This window comes from Quercus robur, chromosome 2 (genome assembly GCF_932294415.1).
Source record: "Quercus robur chromosome 2, dhQueRobu3.1, whole genome shotgun sequence".
Classification (NCBI taxonomy): domain Eukaryota; kingdom Viridiplantae; phylum Streptophyta; class Magnoliopsida; order Fagales; family Fagaceae; genus Quercus; species Quercus robur.
The window spans coordinates 63,698,374-63,710,595 of NC_065535.1; the positions used below are offsets into that span (position 1 = coordinate 63,698,374).

The window sequence follows — 12,222 nt, forward strand, 5'->3', positions numbered from 1 at the left end:
AAAAAAAAAGGTTAAAAGTTAAAATATTTGATCAGAAGGTTGAAATGAATAGTAAGTTTTTCAACTTTCAATCAATTGCACCAACGGCGCATGCACGAATCTTGTGTGTTTTTCAAAACACTAGGTTAGGTGGCACGTGCAAGGCAGGTACTGCCGTGCCCCTTGACTTGAGTAAGAAAATCAATATAGAGTTTTTATTTAAATAAATATGAAACTATGTAAGAAAAAAATGTATGTCATATAATGCTTATCTCATTCATATAAGAATTTTAATTACACAAATTTAGATTAAATATTCAAACATGAATATCTATTATACTAAGATAGTCTTTTAGAACATATTTGTTAAAAGTAATATCCATTCAATAAAAACTTCTTAGAATGCTTACAAGTTACAAATATCATCTTCAACAATAACAAACCGAGTTTTGCTACAACATTGTAACAATATTTAATTTTTCGCAATTAATGTTGTCATATGCTGTAATAGAAGCTCTTCATCAAATACCTGCATCCATCCATAATGAAATTTTTGTTATTCATACTATATCATCTGACATTTTAGCTTACTTAGTTTTAGTGAACACCCTTTTAAGCAAGAAAAAAAAATCAATGTTAGGTAACAAATAAAACACCCTATATCATAATTCCAATTTTCCAAGCATGACTACCAAATAAAATTCTAAATAAAAATAAAAATTGAAACAAAAAGCAAACACCCAGTTTAGATATGTTGAAATAACACAATTAAGCTAAATTAACTGACACAATCACATGGTGAACCTGAAATAACACTTGCAAAAATATGATATACTTAAATTGAAAAAACATATAAAATTAAATCCAATCAAGCAAAAGAAGTAGGAATCCAAAACTTGGAGTGCAGCCTGCATGAAGATTTAGAGAATAATGAGCATGGACATTTTAATAAGCTAGCAAATACAAAGAATAAAATTTTGAAATCACTACGGTTGCTTTTATGATGTCTACCAATGGCTTAGAGTATCTATTGTACGCAGCAGTCCATATTCTCAGAACTAATACCAGGTTTGAATTTTCCTTAATGTTACATCAAAATATCAATAAGGTGATAAAGAAAATATAAAAAGGGAACATTCTGTATTAGTAGTGACCTTGAATACTGATTACATGAGATAGTGAGAAAACACTCACCTTTGTCATTTAACACTCCACCAAATGCCAATTCATATAACAAGTCTTTCTAGAAGATAAGCAAGAAAACAAACTTGAACTAATGATTCTTCTAACAACTGGGAGGCCCGACAACTCTACAAGCTGTATTATAATGTATTATATTATTTGCCGAAGTGTAAATTAGTTGTATCTTGTTCTAACCATTGTGCATGAGTAACTCTCAATTTTGCTCATGGACAACTCTAGATGTTCTGTCCACGTGAAATCTTACAAGCTTAAGGAAAATAAGGGTTTGTTGCTCTTTTCCACTACATTTCATTGCATTTCTTTTTTTACTATTAATGCTTGGGCCCTTTTATTCTGTCAGGTTTGTCATAGAAATTCTGAAAGTTTCTTTTGGTTGATACTTGATAAGCATTATGTTTCTAGTCTGGTAAAGCGGCATAGAGTTAGTTTGTTCTTTATTGTAAATGCAGTGTGTTCTAAAGTGTAATAATTCTATTTTCAAATTGATAAAATTTACGTATCTATCATTTATGAAAAAAAAAAAAAAAAATTTTGATAAGACTTGGCAATTCAATATGTTCAAAAATTTTATGACCTTTAGTGGCCAAGACGTTGTTCATCATGGATGAAGACATGATCTAACAAAGGGAGCTTAAGCAAGAACGCTAAAGTACTTAAAGAATTGTTGGACAAACAACCCATCAACACATTGTGGACAAGCTGTCATGAACTCAATGACACGGCCTAAGCTTCACAAACATGACAAACATGCATATAGACCAATATCAACAATTTATCTTCTATTTTTTTTTTTCTTTTCTTGGAGAATTAAGACATTATCCTCAAAATGCAAAGCTCGGGCAAGCATGGCAAAGCATAGCTATTGCCATGACAAGAAGCTAACCAAATCCAAACACATCAAAAACATTACCATGACCTATTACATAACTAAGGTAAGGAAAGGAAAAATTATGCACAGAGAACAAAAAATATAAAATAGCCCTTTTTGGCATTTTCACAAACATGTATATGCATAAGCACTCTTATAAAAAACTGAAACTTCGAATGCAAAAAAATTCGCCCATCCCAAGTCCTATTTACTAACTCAATCACATGCACTTCAATATTATCTTCTCGCATCATAAAATCAAAAGAAGAAAGAGAGGAAAAGAACCTTTTGGACATTTGCTTTCATGTCCTCGAACCTTGAAAATCTGACCTCATCAGGATGTTGTTCTATTAAGAAAAAACAGAACAGGAAATTGGAAAAAAGTTTATCAAGAAAACACAATCAAATAGAAGGAATGAATGAATCAAAGTGGAAAAAAAAAAAGGTTACAAAGAGATTTACCTGCTGCATGTGTGATCGGTAGTCTTTGGAAAGAGAGAGCTTCAGTTTCACAACTAAAAGAAACTCAACAAATCATAGCCACAGTCCATAATCGCTAGCTGAATAGCAAAAGTTAAAAGGTAATAACATGTGGTATAATTTTTCTATTACTAATTGAATTGAAAAAACCCATGAAATTTTTATTTTTCTTTCCCAAACAGATACTTGACCTAGAAAGTATTAAAGAACCCATATTTTGCCCCCAAAAAATCAGACCCAGGGAAAGGAAAATAAGTTTTGAGGAGAGGCGTGGATCTAAGACTAAGAAATACCAACCTGAGTATTATTTTGCCATGAAAATCACTGCTTGGTCTCAGGTTGTGTGATTTCTCCTCTCTCTGTCTCCAAGGTTTTCTTTTTGGATAAAAGAGGGAGCAGGTTCTGGAACACTCTCTCTCACTCTCACTCCTTTCGCTCTCAGTTTCTCTCTCTTCATTTAGTTATCATCCTCAACCAAACGCTAAAGTCACACGTTAATAACTCACTTTTATTATATAGTTATTAGTTAGTAGAGATGTGTCGTTTTAGGGTCCGTTTGGATTGAGCTTATTATTACTGAAACTGAAAACTAAAAATATCGTAGTAAAATAATTTTTAGAGGTGTGAAAAGTACCGTGGAACTCATTTTTAATATTTTTTAATATATAAACAGTATTTTTACAGTACTGCTACAGTACATTACAGTATTTATTGTCCCTGAAACACGTGAAGTGAGGAAAAAAGAAAAAAGAAAAAAAAAAGAAAAAGGAAAAACGCAGCTTGGATTCAGCGTTTCCGCTGAATCCAAACGGCCTCATTATATATTTTGACTGACACTTTGCACTCTAGCTGAAACATGTTAGCTTTCAAGTTGGGATCTTCTCCGCCGCCACCACCACCACTACCATCACTGACACAAGCAAAGAAACGTGGACGTTTCAGGGTTTTTGCTGGAAATTTTAAAACTGGTGCAGGCACAGCTGGTTCTGATGATGGGTTTCCACCATTTCTTCCTAAGGAGGTTGAGAAAATCAAAGACCCATTTGCTCGTTCCTTGGCTCAGCGGATTGAGAGGCTCCCTGTAAAAGTATGTATTCCTTTCTTCCCAAGGTCCGTTTGTTTTGCTCGTCTCACGTCCACGTTTTACGCGTTTTGCGTTTCAGCTTTTTTTTTTTTTCAGCTCAGCGCGTTTTGCACTGTTTATGAAACATGACAGTGCAATCAGCATATGACGAAAAATGATTTTTTTTTTTTTTAATTGTTTTCAGCAGCGTATCCAAACGCAAACTACATTACATTAACAGGACCAATATGGTAGTTTTGCGATCAAGTTTTTATCTTGTTATTAGTGGGTTTTTCTTGGTGTTGCGTGGATTATCAATTTTTGTCATGTTAAATTACATGTTCTTCCAAGCGTAAGCTACTAGAGCATTCAACTATTTTATTAAATAATCATTTTTCTTTTTTTGTTTATTATTATCTTCATAACGTGAGAGAGAGGGAGAAAAAGAGAAAGGAGAAGTTGATGATACAAGAGATGAGATTAAAAAAAAATTAAAATAATGAAATACAAAGCTACATAACATTATGTATATTTACATAATTACTATTGTCGAACCATGGGAGTGGTTGTAGGGAGTTAAATGCTGATCTCCCAACAATCCGTCCCTTACAATGACACTCCTCACTTCTGTTATTGGAACTCATGACCATGACTCCAATACCATTTGTCGGACCGTGGGTTGTGTCATTTCACCTTAAAATCAATTGGTGATGATGAAGGCAGATTCAAATCTTTTATGGCATTCAACATCACACAACATGGGCCTGTTTTTAGAGTGGTTGTAAGGAGTCAAATTGTGGTCCCCAACAACTTTAACAACTTTGCAAATTTACACTTGACTGATGTGAGTAATTTTGGAGGTTGAATGTGTAAATTTGACACTTTTTTTTTTTCTTTCTATTATACACATTGATACAAATGCTCTTAGGAGATGAGCTATTAGGAGTTGGTAAGTTTATTGATTTAATTTAACACTCTCACTTCACTTGTGGTCCACTTGAGCTGCCATTAAATGGGGTCCAACTCATAGAAATTTATACTTAATCTTTTAAGATATGATGAATTTATTCATTTAATTTAACATGTCATGATAGGTTTTTGTCCTAAAGCATCCATAATAATTTTTTTTTTACTAAGATGATAAGTTGAATGTCATGACAATCCATCAGAATACTTGTATTTTTACAGTCTCTAGTCAACTGAAACATTTTTTTTTCTCGCGAGTGCCGATGGTTTTAATATATGTGACTTCTTGTGATTGTTTTACCATTTTGGCAAACTTCGAAAAAAAAAAAAAAAATTTCAGAGTAGTTGTGTCCCTATCGTTTTCTTGCCGTGGAATCCATATTCATGTCTATTTAAAGCTCCTAAGTGTAGCCTTGCAAATGGTCTTTTAGCAGTGGTACTTCTCATCTCAACCCTTTTGAGAGGTGGAATTCTCAGGATTGGTCAATCATGGGTAGTAATTTGTGATACAATGTGGAACCAGAATCATTAGACTAGATTGCCAAGAGCCTTGTAGCTTAAATGGTTGACATCTTCTCTCCCCTCAACTGATTAGTTGAAGCTTTGAATGATATTACAGTGAGATATTCAATGGGAACTCTACTTATGGCGTTTCTCATTCACTAAGTTCCAATTTTGTGGCATTACTTACTTTGTGACTTTTATTTAATAAGACTCTTGGCCTGCTTCATATTCGGAGACTTTTGTGGCATGCCTGTTATAATTGCAGGTTGGATTCTCTGAAAGTTGTATAATGAGTAGTTGTGTGAAACCACTTATACAAAGTGAGACCAATCCAGTGGTTCTTCTCCATTGCTTTGACAGGTTTGAAATCACATGCAAGTCACACCTTGTCTTTAACATATATCATCTGCTGAACCTAGCTGGTTTATTATTATCATTATTGCTGTAATGATTGTTTTGTGTTGTTTTAGTTCTTGTTTAGAATGGAGGTGCACATACCCCTTGCTTGAGGAGGCTGGTTTGGAAGCTTGGGCCATTGATGTTCTTGGGTGGGGCTTCTCTGATTTAGGTTCATTCACCTGCCTTTGCACTTGTTTCTTCTGGATTTAAGTCATAGCATGCTCTTTAATAGTCTTTCTTTTTTCATGCTTGCCTGTACTAGAAAGGCTTCCACCATGTGATGTGGCATCCAAGCGTCACCACCTCTATCAGGTATTGTCATTTAAATTTTTTACTCTTGGATTTTGTAAATGTTGTTTCTGTCACTTGGCTTTGCTGTATGACTGTATCATCAGTAGCAAATCTTTTTATCTGCATTCTCTATGTTGTTGTATATGTATGCTCTCGACATTGAGTCTTTTGATTTGTATTTCAGCTTGAAAATTATTTCTGATGGTTTGAAAATGAGGATTTGTTACATTGGCTAATTCTTATCAGAATTGAAATTTCACCATTGATGGGTGGTACTTGGAATTGCATTTCAGTACTTGAGCATATTAATTTAACCATTTTTAAATTCTAGCTTTGGAACTCTTACATCAAAAGGCCAATGATACTAGTTGGACCGAGCCTTGGTGCTGCTGTTGCAATTGACTTTGCAGTCAATCATCCAGAAGCTGTAAGTTGATCCCTCCGACTGTGCTCGTTATTAGACCTCTCTGTATCTTGACATTCAACTCTCTAAACAGGTTTTATCATATAATTCAATAATAATTTTAGGGACAAGTGACTTTGGCCCCAATGGAAGGGGATGGAAAGATTTAAACTAGTGACCTTCATTGCAGGAGTCGTGCCATCTCTTTGGGCTTAATATGTTTTCATTCTTGGATCTTTTGGTGGTACCTACTGTCATAGACTATCCAATAAAGACACTTCCTTGGAGCTTTGAGAAATTTAAGTTATGGGTAATTAAAAATAAATATAAATTCATTGCAGAAGGAGTCAGAATCAGAATGACAAGCTCTAGTTTGAATTGAGTAAATCTGAAAAAGTTTTCCCTTTGAGTTCTGCAATAATTAACAATGATCAAGTCCATAAAGTTTGGGATGGAAATTTCCTCTCCAATATGTGGAATGGCAGTGTAATGGTTGAGCTTGGATCAACCTCTGCTGTGCAGGTTGTTAGTTGAAAGATGGCTTACTTCCAAATTACAGACCAAAATTTTGGGTCAGCAGACTATCGCTACATTGCTATTTTATTTTTTTATTAAGTTGCTAAACTAGGGAAGTAGCAAGCTCTATTTAGTAAGATGCTGACAACCTTAACTCTTTTTAGTTGGATTGTATTTTATGTAATTAATTTTAATTTGAATGAACACCTACTAATGTACTTGCATATTCACATATATAAGATAAACAAAAGAAACAGATTTCTAGCTGAAATGGAATCTGGCAGCAATTTAAAGTTTTGAATTTCTTTTCCTTGCAGTTGCTGCTCTCACACTCTAGCTTTTGCTCTTGCTACTATTTGTGCTTTGGTCTGATTCAATATTTACATTTCCTTGCCAAAAATGGCTGTGCATATGAGTTATGACATTCTTTCCCTAATTTACAGGTAGAAAAGCTGGTTTTGATTAATGCAAGTGTGTATGCGGAAGGCACAGGAGCACTAGCCAGGTTACCTAGATCAGTAGCATATGCTGGGGTGAGTCACCAAATCCAATAATAATTTTGTAAAAGACAGTGTTCCATAGTGAACTCCATTTTTTGGCTCATAAAGGTGATTGATTTTTGGAAGACCACATTCTGTAGTTACAAGGATGATTATATGCATACGATATGTTATCTGCTCATACATATTAAAATTCATGGCTTGCAGGCAGTGAATCTGATGGTTTTCATAGAAAAGAGAGACCATTTATCCCTTCATAGTTCCAATCATCTAGTTGTCCCTAAGCTCTCTTTTTTTCTTTTTCAAGATATGTCCATTGAAATTTGTAACTAAGGAATTTTACAGTCTGCACTAGAATTTATTAGACTTGCAGAACCTATCTCCATTGACACCAAGGGTAATGGCCCTTTTTCTCGGTAAAGTGCTTGATTTATTTTTCTGAGTGGTGTTCTTAAATGAAACATGTGGAAGACAACTTGAAAGTTTGTTCTCTCTCCCGTAAGAGGGTTGCATACCACTCTTGAAATGTGAAAGCATTTATACGCAATTTTCTGATATATGGTTTTGTCTCCAATGTAGTCAAACTGAACTGCCTAAGAAAAAAATGTATTTGGAGCTTGCAAGTATTGTAAACATGTAGATGGAGTTGCATAAACAAAAATCACAAAAGAAGAATGATTTTATTTTTTGATTGGTAACGTAACACAAAAGAAGAACGTAACACAAAAGAAGAATGATTTTAGTAAAAAGAAAACACAAACCATGTTCAAAAGAAGATACGTAGCTACAATTATTAGATTTCATATTAACCATTCAATTGCTTGTGTTCTGTTTCATTCTCATTATTTTTTAGTTTGATGATACCATAAACATACCAGTTTTCTTGATTTATTGTGAACACTGAGCACATCATTACAGAATATTATATAGCTTTATAATGGCAACACCGTTATTCAATCATCAAATTATTAAAGAGCTTATCCCTCTGTAACCTTCTTATTTGTACGGGCCAGGTTTCTTTGTTGAAAAGCATCCCATTACGCCTTTATGCAAATATATTGGCCTTCAATGGCATTTCGTTAGCCACAGTAGTAGATTGGACCAATGTAAGTATTATATTTTTCAGTTGGCAGTGATGAGATTCCCTTTTTTCTTTTGTTGGTCAGACATTAATGAGAATTGGGAATCAATGTAACATTAAATTTTCTCTTGGCTCATTTTTATATCTTCCATCAAATGGCGGTGATATTCCTGTATTACAAGCTAGGTGGGACGCTTACACTGTCTGCTTCCTTGGTGGGAAGATGCAACCATCAACTTCATGAGTAGCGGGGGCTACAATGTTATTGCCCAAATAAAACAGGTATGGTTGGGCCAGTTTAATAGATGCACATCTGAAGTAGCATATGATTCCTTAAGGCCTGGCAGGCAATAAACAGCTCCCATTAATTTCTGTTTAATTTTATCAGTTGAACTTGGAAAGATATAGGGTCAGGAAAGGAACTGCTTAGTAATGTTTGTTCCTAAGAATTTACAGGCATTTTCTTTTCTTTATTACTTCTGAACCAAAGTAAACATTCTAGAGAAAGAAAGCTAGATTTTTGGTAAAAGCATGAATAGAAAGTTGATGATTTCCTTCAAAACGATTCAAGTTGATGAGACTGCAGGAACAAAAAAACTACACAGCTGTCTTATCATGTCCATATTTTTATTTTGCAGTTAAAGCAGAAATCACTTCTCATTTGCGGCGAGTGCGATCATATAGTCAACTACAAGCAAGTGGTGGTTAGTTTTTTATTTTATTTTATCACATATGAGGTCATTATTCAATAATGATTATGCCATAAAATAGAATTTATGTAGGGAATGAAATGCCTCTTAAAGATTTCCTATCATTTTAAAACCAATAGGCCACCAATGCCCTGTGATCTGTCAGCTGCTATTGTTATCAGTAAGCTACTAGTGCATTTCTGTCTTCTATTTGGCAATTAAGAAGCACATGTTTCAGCTAGGCTATTATTTAAATACACGGGTCAACTTCCATTCTATGTTCAACATGGTCCTTGCATCCACTTCCATTATATGGGTTTCCATTAAGCCCTAAAAATGACGTAATTTAGAAATTTCTTTTCTATTTTACTGTTATCTCTCTCTCTCTCTCTCCCATTTCTTCATTTTCTCTTCAACAATCACTCCTCCTTTATTAGCAATAGATGTGTGCATGGGTTGGGTTTTAAGGTATTTTTCAGCCTATTCTGACCTTCTCGGAAGGGGAAATTGTTAAATTTTTGGGAGAAAACATGTTAGGTTTCTTAATAACCCTAACACCGATTATATTATTTTTAAATACTATGCAAATTACAGATGCACCTACTGACAAAAGGAAAGAAAATTACACATTGAATATGATTCGGACTTTATATTCTAACACTCCCTGCCAAGCTGGGGCATAGGTCTTGCCCATGCCCAACTTTCTCAAAATGGTATGAAGATCTCTATGTGAGATTTCTTTAGTTAATATGACTGCTAGTGGCTCTCCTGTTTTCACAAATGGGTATGATCATGCCATAATCTAGCTTCCCCTTAATGAAATGCCTGTCAATTTCAACATGTTTAGCACTATCATGTTGTACAGGATTGTGAGCAATATTAATAGTAGCTTTGTTGTTGATATATAATCGCATAGATTCCTGTGTATTAAATCCCAACTCATTCAACATCATCTTTACGCATTTCAGTTTGCAAATATCATGAGTCATAGTACGAAACTCAGCCTTTGCACTGGACTTGGCTACAACTGCATGTTTTTTGCTTCTCCAAGTGACCAACTTACCTCCAACAAAGGTGCAACATCTTGAGGTGGATTGTCTATCTCTACTAGAGCCTGCCCAATTTGCATCTGTATAGGACTCTACTGATAAGTGATCATGATTAGAGAAGAGTAATCCTCAACTAGGAGCTGATTTCAAATAACTGAGGATATAGTAAACCAAATACATATGTGAAACTCCGAGGTGCATGCATTAACCTGGCTAACCACACTGAGAGAGTAACCAAATTCTGGATGAGTGAAAAATAAATCCGTCTCCTAACTAAATGTTGGTATCTCCCTTTATCAACCTCTACACCTTCAGGATCTTCATCCAATCTATGATTCCGCTCAATCAGAGGACATATTTCCATGGGATATGAATATATACCTTGCCTGGACCTTCCTACTTCTTTACTTGGGAAGTATTTCAAATCTCCAGGTCCTTTATTTCAATTTCCCTAGTTAAATGTCCTTTCAAGCCTCTTACTTCCTCAGGACCATCACCTTTTACAAATATATCATCAACATAAACTATAGGAGCAGTAACCTTATATTAAGGCGGGTGCCTGATAAACAAGGTGTGTTCACTTTGAGCCTGCCTGTTTCTGTAACCCCACATGGCCTGGCTAAACCGTTAAAACCATGCTCTGGGAGATTGTTTCAAACTATATATGATTTCTTCAATCTGAATGCCTTCATGAGTTGAGGGTTTCGTCAAACTTGGAGGAACATCCATGTACATCTCCTTTTTAAATCATCATAGAGGAAGTCATTTTTTACCACCAGCTGATTCAGTGTCTAGATCAGATTGGTTGCTAATGGGAAAAGGATACAGATGGAATTCATGTGTGAACCCCATTGCAACTAGTCTAGCATTGTACCTCTCTATGGACCCATTTGCCTTGTGCTTAACTGAATAACTGTATACACCAACTTGCAACCCGCTGGTCTTTTTTCCTTTAGGCAACTCAACGAATTCCTAAGTACATGTCTTTATTACAGTTTGGATAATGTGTACATTTTACTAGTTGCTGGTGCAAATATGATGCAGAGGCTGCACTGTGAGCTTCAGGATGCAATTATGCGGTTAATACCAGATTGTGGTCATCTCCCTCATGTTGACAAGCCTAGCTCTGTTGCGAAGTTAATTGCGGAATTTTCTCAAGGGGATTGCCATTGAGAGGCCTATTGAAGATGGGAAAAACTTGTTGCACACAGTGTGTGCAAATATTACACTCTGCCCAGAACAACTGAAAACATGACATTAAAACAACTGAAATTGTGACTTAGAGGCCGTTTGGATTCCACTGAATCCGGCGTCTGCATTTTCAAAGTTTTACGGTTTTTTTTTTTTTTTTTTTTTCTCGCATTTGTTGACTTTGGGAGACAGCATTTACTGTTATGAACAGTGTATATACTGTTCACGCACTATATACTGTTCACGCACTGTGCATGCACTGTTTATGTAATAAAAAATATTAAAAATGGGTCCTACGGTATTATTTACACATTTAAAAATTATTTTGCTACAGTGTTTTCAATTTTCAGTTTTCAGTTTCAGTTTTAGTAACAATAAGTTCAATCCAAACGGACCCTTAAAGTCACGTTTTCAGTTGTTTTGGGCAGTGTACATTTGCAAACAGTGTGTGTAATAAACACTATCCATTGAAGATTTAGCTGAAAACTTATACTTCTAAAATGCATACCATTTTATCTTACTTTGCATATAAAATTCTGGTGTATGGTATTGTATCAATGACCTCATCTCGAATTTATCAAAAAGAAGAAAAAATACCTCATCTCTGGTTTTTACTCTTTACTTCAATCATAACTCTAGCTATTGATAGGGTTTAAATTTTAAATATATATTTTATGATAATAGAGACTGTAAATGAAAGGTTAATATTCATTCTTTTAAGATATACCATAATATTTCAAACCTTTGGCATCCAGATTGCTCTTTATCAAGATTTTTTTTTTTTTTTTTAAATTTTAATTATTTAGTCAATTTAATAAAATCTGGAGGGTGCATAAAAACAACATACGCAAGATTATTTGGGATGTAACCTGAGTACACAAGATACATGGAATAAGGAAACATAGATACAACAGAAGGTGGCCCGTAGGCTTGTATCTTTTTATCAACTAATTTCGGGGCAACAACAAATGTCACAAACAGCTTTGGTAGGTGAGCAGGAACACTTAGGATCGTTTCACAGATTCTATATAGATTGGGAA

At 34.7% G+C, this 12,222-nt stretch overlaps 1 protein-coding gene and 1 long non-coding RNA gene across 3 annotated transcripts; one reads left to right on the top strand and one right to left on the bottom strand.

Moving 5' to 3' along the window:
* Positions 1-234: 234 nt before the first annotated feature.
* LOC126714441 (uncharacterized) lies at positions 235-3,012 on the bottom strand. The gene is made up of 4 exons (XR_007651605.1): positions 2,828-3,012; positions 2,513-2,610; positions 2,336-2,397; positions 235-508 (listed from the first exon to the last, which is right to left on the bottom strand). It is a non-coding gene; the product is annotated as an uncharacterized LOC126714441 (long non-coding RNA).
* A 327-nt stretch (positions 3,013-3,339) lies between these two features.
* Positions 3,340-11,796, top strand: LOC126714443 (uncharacterized). Of its 2 annotated transcripts, none has more exons than XM_050414596.1 (10): positions 3,340-3,617; positions 5,329-5,423; positions 5,534-5,631; positions 5,725-5,774; positions 6,085-6,180; positions 7,116-7,205; positions 8,186-8,278; positions 8,440-8,535; positions 8,892-8,957; positions 9,911-11,029. In XM_050414596.1, the coding sequence occupies exons 1-10, from the start codon at positions 3,387-3,389 to the stop codon at positions 10,028-10,030; spliced, it is 1,035 nt and encodes a 344-aa protein (XP_050270553.1). In that variant the 5' UTR covers positions 3,340-3,386; the 3' UTR covers positions 10,031-11,029. The 2 variants fall into 2 exon arrangements, with proteins under 2 accessions (XP_050270553.1, XP_050270552.1); XM_050414595.1 differs by lacking the exon at positions 9,911-11,029 and adding an exon at positions 11,036-11,796 and having other exon boundaries at positions 3,344-3,617.
* Positions 11,797-12,222: the final 426 nt, after the last annotated feature.